The 20,113-nt window shown below is 43.1% G+C and overlaps 1 protein-coding gene across 3 annotated transcripts in view; it reads right to left on the reverse strand.

Annotated features, from left to right (window-relative positions):
* Nucleotides 1-20,113, reverse strand: part of LOC126481147 (probable cytochrome P450 301a1, mitochondrial) — a 517,008-nt gene that overhangs the window by 130,452 nt on the left and 366,443 nt on the right. Inside the window, exon 2 of one of the 3 annotated variants that reach the window (XM_050104708.1) lies at nucleotides 8,467-8,689. The exons of the other annotated variants lie outside the window; for them this stretch is intronic. Coding sequence (XP_049960665.1) covers nucleotides 8,467-8,671 — 205 coding nt within the window. The 5' untranslated portion in view covers nucleotides 8,672-8,689. The remainder of the gene's footprint in view (nucleotides 1-8,466; nucleotides 8,690-20,113) is intronic. 3 annotated transcript variants of the gene reach the window in all.

Genomic DNA, 20,113 nt, shown 5'->3' on the forward strand with positions numbered 1-20,113 from the left:
TCTTCACGTACGTTACACTATGTGCTCAAAAGTATCCGGACACCCCAGAAACATACGTTTTCCATATTAGGTGCATTTTGCTGCCACCTACCGCCAAGTACTCCATATCAGCGACCTCAGTAGTCACTTGACATCGTGAGAGGGCAGATCTGGCGCTCCACGGAACTCACGGACTTCGAACGTGGTCACGTGATTGGGTGTCACTTGTGTCATACGTCTGCACGCGAGTTTTCCACACTCCTGAACATTCCTAGGTCCGTACAGCACAAAGGCGTACAGGCTTACCTCGTCTCGGGTCTTACTGTGTAATAGGTACAAATCTATCCAGACCCCCCGCCCCTCCCACTGGAATTCCGACTTGCATCAGGATCCACAGCAAGTATTATGACAGTTAGGCTGGAGGTGAGAAAACTTGGATTTCATGCTCGAGCGGCTCCTCATAAGCCACACATCACGCCGGTAAATACCAAATAACGTCTCGCTTGGTGTAAGGAGCATAAACATCGGACGATTGAAGAGTGGAAAAACATTGTGTGGAGTAAGGAATAACGTTACACAATGTCGCGATGGACTGGTGTGGGTATGGCGAATGACCGGTGAACGTCATCTGCCAGCATGTGTAGTGCCAACAGTAAAATTCGGAGGCGCTGGTGTTATGGTGTGGTCGTGGTTTCCATGAAGAGGGTATGCACCTCTTATTGTTTTGCGTGGCACTATCACAGCACAGTACATTGATGTTGTAAGCACCTTCTTGCCTCCCACTGTTGAAGAGCAATTCGGGGATGGCGGCTGCATCTTTCAACACGATCGAGCACCATAATGCGCGGCCTGTGGGGTTGTGGTTACACAACAATAACATCCTTGTAACGGATTGGCCTGCACAGCGTCTTGACTTGAATCCTATAGAACACGTTTGGGATATTTTGGAACGCCGACTTCGTGCCAGACCTCACCGACCGTCGTTGATACCTCTCCTTAGTGCAGCACTGCGTGAAGAATGAGCTGCCATCCCCAAAGAAACCTACCAGAACCTGACTGAAGGTATGCGTACGAGAGTGGAAGCTGTCATCAAGACTAAGGGGTGGGCCAACACCATACTGAATTCCAGCATTACCGATGGAGGTCGCCACGAACTTGCAAGTCATTTTCAGCCAGGTGTCGGATACTTTTGATCACTTGGTGTAGTAAGCAGGCAATGCAGCTTGCTCTAACGCTGTGCTGCTGAAAAAACTTTATCGGCACTGCGATTGGATGCTGTAAACAATTATAACCAATTATAACGCTTAATTGCGACTGGATGCTAAAAAACAATTATAAACAAATATGGCACCAAAACTATCACAAATGTATTTGACAAATGCTTATTGGCTCCTTGCCAATATCAGTATTTGACAAGTACTAATATTTGCAAATATTTACTGTCTGCCTGGTGCTACCGAAAACGTCTTTTTTGCAACATCGCGGATTTATAGTGATGGCTGCAGCAGCTGCTGCTGCTGGCAATGCTGGTGGACGACATTATGGACAGGGGAACCCTCGAGCAATCTGCCCTTTAACCAGAAAAGCAGAATGGCCAAGAGGGATTTGACCAGGAGGGGCGGGGGGGGGGGGCACAGAGGGTCGAGACAGCAAGAGCAATTGCATAAGAACTCAGTTACACGGGAGCCATTTAACGAAACTGTTATCAGAGTCAACGGTCAAGATTATTATGATGACTTTATCAGTAAGTTTCTCTCCACCAAAGCTGTTATCAGAGTTAACGGTCAAGGTTATTATGATGTCGTTATCAGTGAGTCACTCTGCACCAGAAGAGTCCCAGTGTACCTATTATCATCTCCTTTAGATGCAACTAGATTTATTTGGCCATCATACTCTTGATGTCTCAGGATAGTTTCTCACTGATCTTTCACAGCTGTTGCTGTTTGTAGTGATTTATCGTCAATAGTTTCATTGATCTCAGTATTGGCTCTCTTCACCTGAGCAGTATATAACATTTCCTTACGCCGGTTCTATGTCCCAAGTACACTATGTGATCAAACGTATCCGGACACCTGGCTGAAAATGACTTACAAGTTCACGGCGCCCTCCATCGGTTATGCTGGAATTCAGTATGGCGTTGGCCCACCCTTAGCCTTGATGACAGCTTCCACTCTCGCAGGCATACCTTCAATCAGGTGTTGGAAGGTTTCTTGGGGAATCGCAGCCCATTCCTCCCGTAGTGCAGCACTGAGGAGGGGTATCAATGTCGGTCGGTGAGGTCTGGCACGAAGTTGGTGTTACAAAACACCCCGAAGGTGTTCTCTAGGATTCAGATCAAGACTCCGTGCAGGCAAATCCATTACAGGGACGTTATTGTCGTGTAACCACACCACCACATGCCGTGCATTATGGTGTTCTATCGTTTTGAAAGATGCAATAGCCATCCCCGAATTGCTCTTCAACAGTGGGAAGCAAGAAGGTGCTTAAAACATCAATGTAGGAGTGTGCTGTCATAGTTCCACGCAAAACAACAAGGGATGCACGCCTCCTTCATGAGAAACACGACCACACCAGAACACCACCGCCTCCGAATTTTACTGTTGGCACTACACACGCTGGCAGATAACGTTCACCGGTCATTCGCACATACCCACACCGTGCCATTGGATCGCCACATTGTGTATCGTGATCCGTCACTCCACACAAGGTTTTTCCACTGTTCAATCGTCCAATGTTTACGCTCCTTACACCGAGCGAGGCGTTATTTGGCATTTACCGACTTGATGTGTGGCTTATGAGCAGCCGCTCGAACATGAAATCCTAGTTTTCTCACCTCCCGCCTAACTGTCATAGTACTTGCAGTGGATCCTGATGTAGTTTGGAATTCCTCTGTGTTGGTCTGGATAAACGTCTGCCTAATGCACATTATGTCCCTCTTCAATTGTCGGCGATCTCTGTTAGTCAACAGACGAGGTCAGCCTGTACGTTTTTGTGATGTACGTGTCCTTTCACGTTTCTACCTCACTATCACATAGGAAACAGTGGACCTAGGGATGTTTAAGACTGTGGAAATCTCGCGTACAGACGTATGACACAAGTGATAGCCGATCACCTGATCACGTTCGAAGTCCGTGAGTTCCGCGGAGCGCCCCAGTCTGCTCTCTCACGATGTCTGATGACTACTGAGGTCGCAGATATGGAGTACCTGGCAGTATGTGGTAGCACAATACACCTAATATGAAAAACGTTTGGTTTTGGGGGTGTCCGGATACTTTTGAGCACATAGTGTATTAATCCACTGAAGCTCTTACTGCATTTCGTGTCGCAGCTTCCTCAGATGCAGTAGCATCTTCTGTCACCTGGCGCCGTTCTTGTGCCCAGTATTGTTGGGTGCAACACTGTCGGTGCGTCTCGGAAGTGAAGCTGCAACAATAGTCATGTTGTCAGTCTACAGTTCTCCAAACTTTGTAGCCCTACCCATGACGATACTTCTCTTGCTGTAAAGAAGGCCGTTTCCTGCCTCAAGGTACGTGAGTTGCTTTACGATCCTACATGGGTCAGCAAACAATATGTGTATGCTCTCAGGCTCTAATCGAGTGGCGCCATTCAGCTTCGGCATGACGTTGAATACGGCCTTCTGGAAACCGTTTATTGCATATACACTTTAGAGCCGAGGGATCTAAACCAACACGAGCAGCAACATCGTGAAACGTGGCTACGTAGGCTTTCCCGGTGTAGTAACTGATAATATTTTTCTCAGCTCTGCAGTCAGATCATGAAGCCGTCTTGGCACAATATTTCCGTGGTTCAGCAGGCCGCCGTCTTCAGGTGTGTATGCTGTTGCACGAACTCGCCGGAACCGAATTCAGACTGCGAGCGGCGGCTCCTTTATACGCCACAGAGGGCCAACAGCGCGTGCGCAAGAAATCATCGTAACTGCCTTCTAGCGCAAGTGAATGGAAGCTGGAGGAATCTATAAATCGCTATCCAGAGCTAATTCTGATGGATGATTTAAAGACCGTTCTTTCCTAATGTCTGTAAAACATGGTTCCAAATCTTACTTAAAGGGTAACCCTTGTATCCATTTTTTAGATTGTTAGATAGTCCAATTTTTGCGGATTCTTTTAACACAGCCCCAATAGCGAGATGCAGGGGCAACCATTTGTGTCTGTTCATTCAACATTACGAGTCTCTCGGTAAGACAGCACTCTGTCACTGCAAATTTCTGAGGCTGAAACAAACGTGTGTGGCACTGGTACTCAACACGTCGGTCCCTAGTGGTGCGAATTGTTCGACCAATACAAATTTTCCCACACTGGGTTTCCTCAATAATTACTTATAGTCATTACTTATACAGGCAATGAGCGCTCTGTTCTTGGCGGGCGGACGAAAAATACACTTGATCTGATATATTTTTAAAATTCTTCCTAGTTTTGAAGATATGCTCTAATCAGAAGGTAGGAAAGCCACTGATTTACATGTTCCTTCTAATGATTCCCGCGAAGGTCAACATTGGAAAATACGACCGACCTGTACGTTCTCTTCAAGTAGAATGGCTATATAGACAAACTGATCCGTCGCGCTTTTCAAATTGGACCTTCGCGGGAACCATTAGAAGATACATGTAAATCGGTGGCTTTCCTACTTTTGCTGGAAGCATATTTTTAAAACTAGGAAGAATTTTAAAAATATATGGGATCAAAAGTGTTTTTCGTCCACCAGCCAAGATAAGAGCTAAAGGTTGGCTTATTCATCAAATGAGATAAATATTCGTACTACAGGTTTGAGTTGCGGTCTCTCAAATAGAATTTGTTTTAATATTAATGTAACATTGGTTGACTTTTATGGTGACTTTCTTTTTAGTGGTTTCCGCAAAGCTTTGGAGGAATGATGGCTCTCGTAATTAAAACGATTAAAATGTTATTTTGTAGCTTACGGTCGCCGGACAAGGAAACACCAGACTTCGATATTTAAAAGATACAGGTTGTTTGATCTGAAAGTTCACATATTCCAATACGAGACCGCTAAAAAAATTTTAGGTAACGGCCATTATCGTTCGTCAATCATCTCTGCGCTGATTGCTGCGAAATATTACTACACAAATACCAAATTGTTTATGACAGTAGCAATTAGGTTCGGTATGCTGTCATTTTAAATAAAACACCGATACTTTTCATGACTTACTTTATCAACTAAATAAATGTAGAGCGTCTGGCAGATTAGGGTGAGACGTTCCTCTCAGAACTCTAACAGATTCAACAGAAGAATAATAATTGGAAGTTTTTGTCTTTTGTTTGAGAAGTAAAACTTATCTGAGATATTATCTCTTACACCTATAAATAAATTCTTTGCAGCTACTGGGCATATTTATCCGATACAGAAGTTTTCTTTTCCTTGGAAAGATCTGTTATAGAGCGCTCCTTGGCTATGTCAAGGATGACGTGCGATTTAGGAAGTCTGGTGTGTACAAAATGCCCCGCCATTGTGGGAAGCTTCTGTTGGTCAAACAGTTCATACCATTCATGACCAATGTGATGGGAACCAGCGCTCCACACGTTTGTCTCAACCTGAGAAATCTGCCGGGGCAGAGCGCTGTATCACTGAGGGACATCAAATGTTGTATGAAGACACACAGTTGGTTGCCTCTGCATGTCGCTATTGGAACCTTGTTTTAAAAGAATCCTTTGAAATTCGACAATCTGACAGTCTTATAAATAAAGACAAGGTTACCCTTTACATAAGAGTTGTAACTCCTTTTTGTCAGGCTTTAAAAAACAACTGTCTTTGATTCATACATCAGAATAGTTTTTGATAGCGATTTATAGCTTTCGCCAGCTTCCTCCACTCGAGCTCTATACTGTATCTTCACTTGCGCTAGAGGACGGTTACGACTATTTCATGTGCACGCGCTGTTGTCCTTGTATGGCTGTAAACCAGCCGCCGCTCGCTGTCTGAATCAAATTCGTGCAACATCATACACACCTGAAGTGGTGGCCAGGCGGGTCATGGAAATGTTGTGTCAAGATGACTTCATGAACCGGCTGCAGAGCCGAGAAGAATATTAACATCGTGAAACAATAAACTATAGTCTGGACAGGTCGCGATCGTGTCACTGTCGAAATCCGTTACATGCTGGTAGATTTTCCTCCTTCTTCTGAAAGGCATAACACGATCTTTTCATAAACAACCAAACATGTACTCCAATTTCTGAATGATAAACTCGCGGTGTAGTCTCTCATTATATACAGTATGTCGACGGCGTAAATCCGAACTACATATCGTTGTGCTGAAATATAAATTTGATGTCTGCTGTAAGCCGCAGTCTTAGTGTAGCAGTATCAGTATCTCCCAGTGTTGTTATGAGTTGTTTGGAAAGGATGTGGCATGGAAACGATGGGGAGAAAGACCAAATAAAGCTGTTGGAAAATAGAGGGAGAAGTGTGGAGAGAAGAGAAGCACAGACATGGACAGAGAAACGAGTATTATTTTAAAGCTGCAAGGATTGTCACATCTGTCACGATCAGGCAGGGGGGGGGGGGGGGTGATAAAGGCTTCGTTGGGAAGATTTAGTAAAGTACATTTGGGTACCAAGCAGTTTACAGGTCTGGCAGTGCATGTGGGGTGGTAATCAGGGATGAAACGACTGGGTGGCTAGTATCAAGTTTGCAGGAAGTGTAGGAATTCAGGTAATTAACGTGCAAGCTGAGGGGAAAATTAAGTTCATACAATGGGGATTGACAAATATAGAAGGCAAGGCAGAGTAAATGGCATTTGAGGACTTGGAGGGATTGGCAGAATTTTAGTGAAGTGGAAATCCAAGCGACACTAGCATAAGCAGCAGTAGCTAGATGAGGGTACTAGAGTTGAAGGATAATGTAAAGGACAGACCGTGAGAGCACCAGCATTGGTGTGGAAGAGACCTGACTGGATGCAGCTTGTGGGTACATAGGTTAACAGGTGGCAGAAATGATGTAATACAGCAACATAGTTTAGTGGAACTGTATATGTCTGGAATTTGAAAAGGAGATAAAAATGCGATAAATTCGTGGCCCATAATATCAGTTATAGATATATACATTATGTGATCAAAAGTATCCGGAAACCCCCAAAAACATACGTTTTTCATATTAGGTGCATTGTGCTGCCACCTAATGCCAGGTACTCCATATCAACGACCTCAGTAGTCATTAGACATCGTGAAAGAGCAGAATGGAGAGCTCTGCGGAACTCACGGACTTCGAACGTGGTCAGGTGATTGGGTGTCACTTGTGTCATACGTCTGTATGCGAGATTTCCACATTCCTAACCATCACTAGGCCCACTGTTTCCTATGTGATAGTGAGGTGGAAACGTGAAAGGACACGTTCACCACAAAAGCGTACAGGCCGACCTCGTCTGTCGACTGGCAGAGGCAACCGACAGTTGAGGAGGGTCGTAATGCGCAATAGGCAGACATCTATCCAGACCATCTCACAGGAATTCCATACTGCATCAGGATCCACTGCAAGAACTATGACAGTTAGGCGGGAGGTGAGGAAACTTGGATTTCATGGTCGAGCAGCTGCTCGTAAGCCACACATCACGCCAGTAACTGTCAAACGCCGCATTGCTTGTTGTAAGGAGCCTAAACATATGAAGATTGAACGATGGAAAAACGTTGCGTATAGTGACGAATCACGGTACACAATGTGGCGATCCGATGGCACGGTGTGGGTATGGTGAATTCCCAGTGAACGTCATCTGCCAGTGTGTGTTGTACCAACAGTGAAATTCGGAGGTGGTGGTGTTATGGTGTGGTCGTGTTTTTCATGGAGGGGGCTTGCACCTCTTGTTGTTTTGCGTGGCACTATCACAGCACAGTCCTACATTGATGTTTTAAACACCTTCTTGCTTCCCACTGTTGAAGAGTAATTCGGGGATGACGATTGCATCTTTCAACACGATAATAATGCACGGTCTATGGCGGAGTGTTTACACGACAATAAAGTCCCTGTAATGGGCTAGCCTGCGCAGAGTCCTAACCTGAATCCTACAGAATACCTTTGGGATGTTTTGGAACGCCGACTTTGTGCCAGGCCACACCGACTGACATCGATAGTAGTCCTCAGTGCAGCACTCCGTGAAGAATGGGCTGCCCTTCCCCAAGAAACCGTCCAGCACCTCATTGCACGTATGTCTGCGAGAGTGGAAACTCTCATCAAGGCTAAGGATGGGCCAACACCATATTGAATTCCAGCATTACCGATGGAGGGCGCCATGAACTTGTAAGTCATTTTCAGCCAGGTTTCCAGATGCTTTTGATCACATAGTGTACCTAATGACCGCAAAGTCGAAGGTAATAGACAACGTTATGCACATTACTGAGCCATGGGTTGTGGAACCCATGTAGGGTTAAAGAGATTATAGGAAAGGAATGGAGCAGCTGGCTGTCATGTAGAAGTGGAGATATTGTCCCCTCACGCAGTAGAGAGAGAACTCTTTCCTTACCTGATGGCAACAGGAATCTCCACGTGTTTCCTATGATAGGCAGTGGTTTGGGCCCTGGCATTTCCTCAAAGGGCTTCGCCCTCAGCCACTCCTGCGTCTGCTCCGCCGTAGTTCCCTTCTCCGCCACTGCCGCCGCCGCTGTGGCGCGGCCTCTGCTCAGTGCTACCACCAGCTGTCGGCCGCATCGCGGACTTGCTGACAACATGGCCGCCGTTGATTCAGTCTGCAACAAGCGTCAGAATTAGCATATATTTGGTCGTTTTGTTGCTGCCGGCCAATGACTCCCAACCCAGAACTGGCAGCAGCTATAGGGTATGTGTCATGAAGTGCTTCTCGTATGATTACAGTGTCAGAAAATTGTTTCTGTTATATATAGGACTCCTTTATTAAGTGAATCTCCTTAGGAGCTAACGAGTTACACTTACGCCTGCACTTGCTGGGAGAAACGACATTATTTCTACGGATTTATGTGATTCACACTTATAAAACAGTTGCTATTAATGGACTTGATAGTGGGTTCTTGATGAAACATTGTAAACAATTATCCAACAAAATGGACTTTTTGTCTTTGTATAATAAAATTTTATTTCATTTGAACTAGGTTTTAGGTTACAAGCTCATTTTCTAGTGATTCTGATTCAAAAATGTTGTAAGTCCTCTGGTCTACTATGAAACAAAGAATCTACAACCACCAAGGAACTGAAATTGTACTGGTAATTGGAAACACATCAGGATCTAACACTAGACAACAAAAAATAAGGTGATGATACAAGACATTAATGAAATACCATATAATATTTGATCGGTTATTTAACATGTTATCATGTCATTTCAATATAACAGAGAAATAAAGATTTTAGAGAATTTTTTTTACATGGCAGTTGCACGAACTTGGTGAGAAGGCATGTTAAAATAGTGGTTCGACACTTACATTACAGATGTAAGCTCTGAGCAATTATTACGGCTTAGTTGAAGCTTGAGTGGCTTACTGTAGTGGGCTCAGACCATGGTACAAGATCTTGATTACAAAATCTGAACTTCTTGTTTTCAAAGATGCCAGTGGATGCAGATGGTGATGTGGTATGTTTGTAACATTGTCTTGTGTTTGGGATTTGCCATTTGTCCAATAGTTGGAAACTGTGATGTGAACTGAAAAATTTGGTCATTGACCTATGAAAACTAATGATTTTGTTGTAATCTAAAGAGAAAGATGATAAAACCTGAGTGAAAGAACTAGTGCTGGAAACAACAGGTAGTTCCTGTTTTAACATATAATTATTAAGAAATTAACAACACAACACTTAATTGTCTATGCCGTTAATAATATCAGGAATTTACTGTTCATATTTGTCAGTTTGATTTCAAAAGTCAGTAGCAAGATAGAAACAGATGTCTCAGATATTTACGTTTTCTGTGTTCCAGATACAACTGCTCGATACAAAATACTCGAAGTTTACTCATTTTTCAAATTGTTTACACTTTATTGCCAGAACTAATCACATTCATCCTACACCAAATCATACAAACTAGGCAAAACAATTGTTTACTATTTTATTAATTATTACATGTGACATAATTACTAGGTCGGTATGCTTTTAGTGATTCTGATCTGAATCGATATAACAACAAGTGATGAATATTTTGTGTGAAGTTTGAAACTATTTGTTATTCTTGTGACTTTATGGACAGATGTTATCCTGATGGCACTTTCAGTTAAGGGTACTTCTACATTAATTACTTTGTTTTGTAAGCATTTAAGAGGTGCAATTAATGCTACACACTACACTTAACAGTTTATACTATCAACCATTATTAAACTTGTAATCGATCAGTGAATCACTTTGTGTCTGCCAGCGAGATTACTAGTGCAAAGCACGTTTTGAATGGATGCCTGTGTCATCTGGGAAAGTGTAACTTAAGCATTTCTTATTTGAGTGCATTCGCATATGTCAGAGCCAAATATGTTACAGTTAGAGTAGTTCTGAACCTGAGTGACACCTGCTTCTGCCAGCTACCTCACTTGTATTCTGTAGTAAGATATTATATAAACAGCTTTCAGAGATATCTTGAATATAGCCACATGCCCAAACAGCTATTCCGTGTTTTGTAAAATTAAAGTGTAAATATAGCTGCACAAATCTTAAATTAATATTTCCTTTTTGTTAATTATTCTGGTAAGAAGGAAGAGAAATTGTATAATTTGCCAGGAAAAAGGATTCAAGGAACATTTTACTGGTGACTGTTGGCACCAATAATAACTGCATAAGAACATTGGAGAATTTGGTGCGAGAACTCTCTAGACACACTACAGTGAAATGGTATGAAGAATGGTTGAATTAGTTAACGTGAGCGGTCAAGAAGTGGCAAAATGGGAAGTTGAGGTTACTGTTTTGATCCGAAACAAACAGGAATGATTTGTGCTGATGAATCCTAACAACTAAAGCAACTGATGTAACAGGAAAGCCTTTATTAACAAGTGTTGGAATGACCAGTAACGCATTAGTTTGCCGAAAGAGCTTGTTTCTTATTACGGTGCTTCTAGCATTTTTTATCTTTGTCTAGTGTTCGTCAAAACTAAAAGTAGTAAGTATTTATACTGTGATTCAGACTTCGGTAATAGATTAGATTAGATTAAATTCATATATTAACTGAAACAATTTCCAGCTCATCTACATACATTTGACTTTTCTAACTTAAGCATAATTAAAGGAAGGAACGTAAAAGCTGTGATAAAAAGACGAAAGGAAAAGAGAGAGAGTGGACTGTGACCACTGCATGTGCAGGTACAAAAACAATGACACTTACTTTTCACTGTGTTCAGTGTGTAGAAGGAACGGCATAAACAAACGCGAGGAGATTTACGATCAGGAGTGTCTCCGTAGTTAAGACATGACAATTAATCTTGCCAGATAGCTATACAGCGTAGAATCTTTTCTTCTATAGAATGCAGAGAGGCTATTCCGCTCGCGGGGCTAACACGCCTGAAACAGCAGTGTGCTAGTTGCTCACAGAATCAAGGTCTTTTGCCTTCAGTGTTTGCCATTATCTCCATGTCGCCGTATGTGGTCGTAGTAAAGGTGTTTACCGTTACATTATTGACAGGACAAAAGATCAAAATCTAGAGGTAACCAAATTGTGACGAATTATTGCCGTAGTTAAAGAATACAACCTAACAAGTTAAGGTGTACCATACACAATTACGTTAAATTTTAAAATATTGTTACTTGTATAAGAACACAGGTTATACAGCGTGTATATCAACAAAAAGTGCTGGCTTTGCTATGTCTTTCGAAATGTCTGCACATGGGCCATTTCGCTCCATACACGTGGAGCTATTTCCACTCAGTCACATTATTAATTTAATTGACGTTTTACTGCAGAATTCTAGCGAACACATTTTCTTGGTCTTTTTTCTGATGGTGCATGGACACAAAAAGAAAAATTCGAGTGGTTCATGATACAGGGAAGACATGAAACGAGCAATAACAAGCGTTGTAGGCAGTTTCTCTGGATAAAGTATCAGCAATGTGCTACATGGTTTCACGAAATGTATGTCGGTGCACAAGGACGAAAAATGTTTACTTGTGGTAACTGCTGGTGATTTTGACGCTGAAATACACTGGGTGAATAGCCTCTTGAGTAGTTGGAATAGCTCCACCATTTTGTGTATTATGATTTCTGCCGTCTTCAGATATTTGTTTAATACTTTATTCGTATAAAGGAATTTTGACCTTTTATATACTGTATGCATTCACAATTAACATACCATAACTGTATCACAATGACAGATTTTTAAAAAAGTTCCATGTCTTGTTACATGGGGCTTACAGATGAAACGAGTGGAGTAGCCCCGTTGTACCCTAAGCCTGTATATAAGTGTCATGTCTAAGGTATTCATTTATTTCAAGTTTCGAGACAGTGCTGCTGATTGACAGACACACTACACCCAATCACTTTACAGTTTGTCACACAGCTGTTCCTCAGCATTGATCGTAAATTATGCGCGGTTCAGCAATCAAATGACCCAAATGTAAGTATGGAGGTGTTCTCGCGCTAAATTCTTATTTATTTTACTTTTTAAGACATTCATGCGTATAGGCCATTAGTTGTACATGTTGACTATAACGTTAGATTCAGTGACTGTTTTAGAAAGTTGCTAAATAGCTGAGATGTGAATTACTTTTGACCCACACAAATTTACTACAGAGAAACTTACATGTTCCCTCGCTTTTATTACCATAAAATGCGAACCTTGTTTTGAGTTACTTTGTTGTTTACTATCGACATACAAATTCTATGTGAGTGCAGTTAAGTAATTCTCCCAAACCCTCTTCACCGTAATTTCAATATCCATTAGGTTAAACACGGTTTTAACTACTATTAGCACATTTTTGATGAAATAGCTACATTTCAGTTAACGAATGATAAACTCCAAAACTTTTTCACGCATTCTGAGTAAGTTCTACTTATACAGTTAAAGTTTAAAGAGTAATATTTAAGTTACCAATTAGTGACAACTACTCATTTTTTTTGGGACAAATTAACTTTGACAACAACTATTTTCACATATGTTATTTGAACGGATCGGGTATTAGAAATTAAATTCAGTAGTCATTAACTTTCATGTGTCTGAGTAATAGTTCCACCAGTCTGAGTCCGATACCTTAATTTTACACAGTTCCTGATTTATATCGCAATTATTCTAAAAATGACAGCATTAGAGACTGGTTGCAAATTATCCCTACATTCTGTTGTTGGATGGGGTCTTCAATTCGAAGACTGGTTTGATACAGCTCTTCATACTACCCTATCCTCTGCAAACCTCTTCATTTCCGAATAACTACTGCAATCTACCTACTCCTGAGCCATTCTGCTTACTGTTTTCATCTTTTGATCTCCCTCTACGATTTTTACACCCCTCCCCTTACTCACACACACACACACATACACACACACACACACACTTCCCTCCAATACTAAACTGGTTATCCCTTGTCGTCTCAGAATAGTTCTTACCAACCGGCTGATTCGTATAGACAGTTTGCGCCATAAATTTCTGTTCTCCTCAGTTCTGTTCAATACCTCCTCATTAGTTATGTGATCTACCCATCTAATCTTCAGCATTCTTCTGTAGCACCACATTTCGAAAGCTTCTTTTCTCTTCTTGTCTAAACTGTTTATCGTCCATGTTTCACTTCCATACATGGCTGCAACCCATACATATACTTTCAGGAAAAGACTCCTGACACTTAAATCTATATTCAATGTTAACTAATTTCTCTTCTTCACAAACGTTTCTCTCGCTATTACCATGATACATTTTATATCCTCTCTACTTCGCCATCGCCAGTTAATTTGCTGGCCAAATAATACAACTTGTCTACTACTTTGAATGTCTCGTTTCCTAATCCAATTATCTCAGCAACCCTGATTCCTGAACTTGGAAGTTTTCCTTGGTTTCCTGTATTGATTGCTCAGTGTACAAATTGAACAACATTAGGGTTAGGCTACAACCCCATCTCACTCGCTTCTCTGCCACTGCTTCCCTCTTATGCCCCTCGACTCTAATAACTGCTGTATGGCCTCTGCACAAGTTTTAAATAGCCTTTCACTCCCTGTATTTTACCCCTGCTGTCTTCAGAATGGCATAGAGAGTATTCCAGTCAACATTGTCAAAAACTTTCTCTTTATATACATATGCTATAAAGTAAGATAAGTCGTAATGTCGGTATTGCCTCGCGTATCCTACATTTCTCCGGAATCAAAACTGATCTTCTCGAAGGTCAGCTCCTACCAGTTTTTCCGTTGTTCCCTACATACACCACAAAAATCTTGTGCTCTCCCCATTATCGTACACCAGTTGAGACAATCTTGTCTTCCCCAGGATTGCACCCCGTAACTTGTTCTTTCCCTCACTGTTATGCTCTATGTACAAATAACTTTTACCTCCCTAGCACAGTACTTCACTTGTAAACATATAGTGCCTTACCCAAAGTTGTACAACACTTGCAAACAGGTAGCGACCTCTGTGTTATTCATCTTGTGTTTTCCCCAGTACTGCACTCTACTGGCAGGCATATCGTGACTCCCCTGTTGTTATCAATTGTGCGACTTTAGAACTGCTAGACTCAGCCTTCCCGATAACGAAGTCCAACTCGATGGAACCCAATCACCAAGGTTTAGTACGTGTAAATATCTCAGATCAATGAAGCCAGACGGCAGAGCTATAGATGCAAAATGTTACTCATCAGCATTAAAGATGAGGTCCGTAATGAATATGTCATTGCTGAACTTCGACTGTGAACCCCAGCTGGTGCCAGTGGTAGCTATCATACTCGCCCTTAATTTAAATCTAAAGACAGACAAATCCGTAGAAAACCAGTCATTGCAATGAAAATATTCTCTCTAGACAGTGCTGTGTTCGTAAAATTGTCAATCACGTCCACTACTCTTTATAGGCGACGCAATGCCGCCTTTCTTTAAACTGGAACAGTCATGCAGAAAACGTTGTAGGAAGGCTAACAAAATACCGAGTTTTTATTGGCATAACAACTAGAAGATGTAACAGATCTACTAAAGAGACTGAAACTTCCTGGCAGATAAAAACTGTATGCCCGACCGAGACTCGAACTCGGGACCTTTGCCTTTCGCGGGCAAGTGCTCTACCATCTGAGCTACCGAAGCACGACTCAGGCCCTGTCCTCACAGCCTTACTTCTGGCAGTATCTCGTCTCCTACTAAAGAGACTGCCTGCACTACGCTGGTCAGAGCTCTCCTAGTGCATTGCTGTGCAGTGTCGCATTCTTACCAGGTGGGACTGCGGAAGTTGCCGCCTTTGTATTGTCACGGACATGATAAGAGAGATGTGCTGGCAACCATTAAAACAAAATCGTTTCTCATTGCTCCCAAATCTTTTCAGGAAGTTCCCATCAATAACTTTACAGTCTGGAACCGCGCGATCGCTACAGTCACAGGTTCGAATCCTGCCTCGGGCATGGGTGTGTGTGATGTCCTTTGGTTAGTTATGTTTAAGTAGTTCTAAGTCCTAGGGGACTGATGACCACAGCAGTTGAGCCCCATAGTGCTCAGAGCCATTTGAACCATTTTGAACGGACGAAAAAATATCGCAGTTCCAAGAAGGAGTTGTGCGACATAAACGAAAGTTGGTAGGCGTTTTTCTACATCTGAAAGTTCATATCTATTCACATTTCGCACTAGTCGCATAAAACTGGAGCTAGTAGTAATAGCGGTCGTGAGTGTTAGTTACCTTTTGAGATTGTCAAGAATGCCTCTAAGGCGGCAAAGACGCCGTTGCCAACATCTCGCTGAGTTTGAAAGGGGTCGTGTAATAGGGCTACGAGAAGCTGGATGTTCCATCTGCGATATTGCAGAAAGACTTGGTAGGAATGTAGCCACTGTACATGATTGCTGGTGGCGGTAGTCAGGAGAATGTGTCATCGCAAGAAGACCGGCCTCCGGATGGTCACGTGGCACTATCGAGAGGGAAGTCCGCCCCGATATTGAGTGGTCAGCGTGATGGATTGTCGTTCGGCTTCGATTCCCGGCTGGGTCGAAGATTTTCTCAGCTCAGAGACTGGGTGTGTGTTGTCTTCATCATCATTTCATTCCCATCCGGAGCGCAGGTCGCCCAATGTGGCGTGGAATGTAATAAGATCGGCACCAAGGCGGCCGGACCTGCCCCGCAAGGGGCCTCCCGGCCAATGACGCCAAACGCTTATTTCCATTTTCCATCGAGAGGGAAGACCATCGCGTTCGGCGTGACGCATTGTACTGCAACTGCTGCAGCAATCTGAGAGGCAGTTGGCGCTACAGTGATACAAAGAACTGTTACAAATTGTTCACTTCAAGGACAGCTATGTATCTGACGCCCTGTAGCACGCGTTTCACTGACGACAAACCGCCGCCATTTGCGACATCAGTGGTGTCAAGCGAGAGCTCATTAGGTGGCACGGTGGAGGTCTGTTGTGTTTCCTGATGAAAGCTGCTTCTGCCCCAGTGTCAGTGACGGCCGTTTGCTGGTTAGAAGGAGGCCAGCTGAGGGCCTGTAGCCAACCTGTCTGCGCGCTAGGCACACTAGATCTACATCTGGAGCAACGGTCTGGGTTGTGATGTCGTATGACAGCAGGAACACTCCCTTGGTTACCCCAGGCACTCTGACTGCATATCTGTACATCAGTGTGGTGATTCGACATGCTGTACTGCCAATCACATTATAGGAGGTGTTTTCCAACAGAATAACGATCACCCACATACTGCTGTTGAAACCCAACGTACTCCACAGTGCGTTGGCATGTTGGCTTGGCCTGCTCGATCCCATATCTGTCTCCACTTGAGCACATATGGGACATCATCGCACAACTTCATCGTCATCTACTTCCTGCATTGACTGACCAAGTGCGACAGGCATGGAACTCCATTCCACAAACTGAAATCCGGTACCAGTACAACACAATGTATGCACTTTTGCATGCTTGCATTCAATATTCTGAATGTTACACCTGTTATTAATGTACCTGCATTTCACATTTCAAATGGTTCAAATAGCTCTAAGCTCTATGGGACTTAACATTAGAGGTCATCAGTCCCCTAGACTTAGAACTACTTAAACGGAACTAACTTAAGCACATCACATACATTCATGCCTGAGGCAGGATTCGAACCTGTGACCGTAGCAGCAGCGCGGTTCCGGACTGAAGCGCCACAGGGGCCGACATTTCACATTTGCAATGACTTATTTCTCATTTGTAATTTTAGTTACACAAATGTATTCCCGAAATTTCGTTACACTGTATTAAGTACACTACTGGCCATTAAAATTGCTATACCACGAAGATGACGTGCTACAGACGCGAAATTTAACCAACAGCAAGAAGATGCTGTGATATGCGAATGATTAGCTTTTCAGAGCATTCACACAAGGTCGACGCCAGTAGCGACATCTACAACGTGCTGACATGAGGAAAGTTTCCAACCGATTTCTCATACACAAACAGCAGTTGACCGGCGTTGCCTGGTGAAACGTTGTTGTGATACCTCGTGTAAGGAGGAGAAATGCGTACCATCACGTTTCCGACTATGATAAAGGTCGGGTTGTAGCCTATCGCGATTGCGGTTTCTCGTATCGCGGCATTGCTGCTCGCGTTGGTCGAGATCCAATGACTTTTAGCAGAATATGGAATCGGTGGGTTCAGGAGGGTAATACGGAACGCCGTGCTGGATCCCAACAGCCTCGTATCACTAGCAGTCGAGATGACAGACATCTTATCCGCATGGCTGTAATGGATCGTGCAGCCACGTCTCGATCCCGGAGTCAACAGATGGGGACGTTTGCAAGACAACAACCATTTGCACGAACAGTTCGACGACGTTTGCAGCAGTAGGGACAATCAGCTCGGAGACCATAGCTGCGGTTACCCTTGACGCTGCACCACAGACAGGAGCACCTGCGGTGGTGTACTCAACGACGAACCTGGGTGCACGAATGGCAAAACGTCATTTTTTCATATGAATCCAGGTTCTGTTTACAGCATCATGATGGTCGCCTCCGTGTTCGGCGACATCGCGGTGAACGCACATCGGAAGCGTGTATTCGTCATCGCCATACTGGCGTTTCACATGGCATGATGGTATGGGGTGCCATTGGTTACACGTCTCGGTCACCTCTTGTTCGCATTGACGGCACTTTGAACAGTGGACGTTACATTTCAGATGTGTTACGACCCGTGGCTGTACCCTTCATTCGATCTCTGCGAAACCCTACATTTCAGCAGGATAATGCACGACCGCATGTTGCAGGACCTATACGGGCCTTTCTGGATACAGAAAATGTTCAACTGCTGCCCTGGCCAGCACATTCTCCAGATCTCTCACCAATTGGAAACGTCTGGTCAATGGTGGCCGAGCAACTTGCTCCTCACAACACGCCATTCACTACTCTTGATGAACTGTGGTATCGTGTTGAAGCTGCATGGGCAGCTGTACCTTTACACGCCATCCAATCTCTGTTTGACTCAATGCCCAGTCGTATCAAGGCCGTTATTACGGCCAGAGGTGGTTGTTCTGGGTACGGATTTGTCAGGATCTATGCACCCAAATGGCGTGAAAATGTAATCACACGTCAGTTCTAGTATAATATATTTGTCCAATGAATACCCGTTTATCATCTGCATTTCTTCTTGGTGTAGCAATTTTAATGGCCAGTAGTGTATTTTTTGTTGCTGCTATTTGTTTCCCGTCAGTGTATTTGGTTATCTTCCATATTCACGAGAAGGAATGAGCATCGTGGCAAGATAAGCGAAATTCGAGCTAACAAGGAAAGATTTACGTGTTCTTCTGTTCCATCGCTTATAAGACGTTGAAACGCTAGAGATATATTTAAATGTGAAGCCTCGGAATCTATGCCATAAATGAAGTATGAACGACTCAGTGTTGACGTAAATGTAGATGCACGTATGTGTGTTCTCTTCCGTGACGCCTGCTTGCGTTCATTGATTAAAAAATTGTGACCCAGACAGGACGCAACAGTTTTTGGCGTCTTTTGATAGTACCTCTTAGAGCTAAAGAGAGTGAGAGCAGCAGCCGATCCAACACGTACTGTTGTCAAGATATTAAAATGAAAAACAAAGAAGTGATATCTTGAAACGCTATCTGATAATCATAAGTGAGCAGTGAAACAGCTGGCTCTGCTCGACCATCAAATCCAGAGCGCTGTGGACAATGGCGCCTAGGATGATGCAGTGCTGTTTATCTTGCAGAAGGCACTCTATATAGTTACGCACTGCAGCCTAGTGAAAAAAATCCAACATATCATGCATCGAAACGGATTTGGGTTCGCATTCATTCTTCACAAGCGACTATTAATTACATTACGTGCCTTGTCTCAGTTGTGTGACTGGATTCGTGATTTCCTGTTGGAAATGCCACAGTTCGCAATAATTGACGGAAAGTAACAGAGTAAAACAAGTTATTTTTGGCGTTCCCCAAGGAAGTGTTATAGGCCCCCTGTTTTTCCTCATTTGCATAAACGAATTAGCAGACAATCTGAGCAGTACTCTTAGATTGTTTGCAAATGATGCTACCATTTACCGTCATGTAAAGACATCAGATCATCAAAACAAATCGCATAATGATTTAGACAATATATCTGTATGGTGCAAAGAGTGGCAATTGATTCTAAATAGTGAAAAGTGTTAAGTCAGCCATATGAGCACTAAAAAGAATCCGCTAAATTTCAGTTACACAATAAATCACACAAGTCTAAAAGCTGTAAGCTCAGTTCAATACTTAGGGATTGCAATTATGAGTAACTTAATTTAGAACAACCACATAGATAATGTTGTGGGGAAAGCAAACTGAAGACTATGATTTATTGGCAGAACACTTAGAAAATATAACAGGTCTGCTAAAGAGATTGTTAACACTTTGCTTGTGTGCCCTCTTCTGGAGTATTGCTGTGCGGTGTGGGATCCGATCAGATAGCATTGACGGAGGACATCGAAGAAGTTGAAAGAAGAGCAGCTCTATATGTACTGTCGCAAAGTAGAGGAAAGAGTGCCACGGATGTGAGACACAAACTGGGGTGGCAGTCACTAAATGAAAGGTGTTTTTCTCTGCGGCAGGACCTCAT

Source organism: Schistocerca serialis, chromosome 5 (assembly GCF_023864345.2).
Source record: "Schistocerca serialis cubense isolate TAMUIC-IGC-003099 chromosome 5, iqSchSeri2.2, whole genome shotgun sequence".
NCBI lineage: Eukaryota > Metazoa > Arthropoda > Insecta > Orthoptera > Acrididae > Schistocerca > Schistocerca serialis.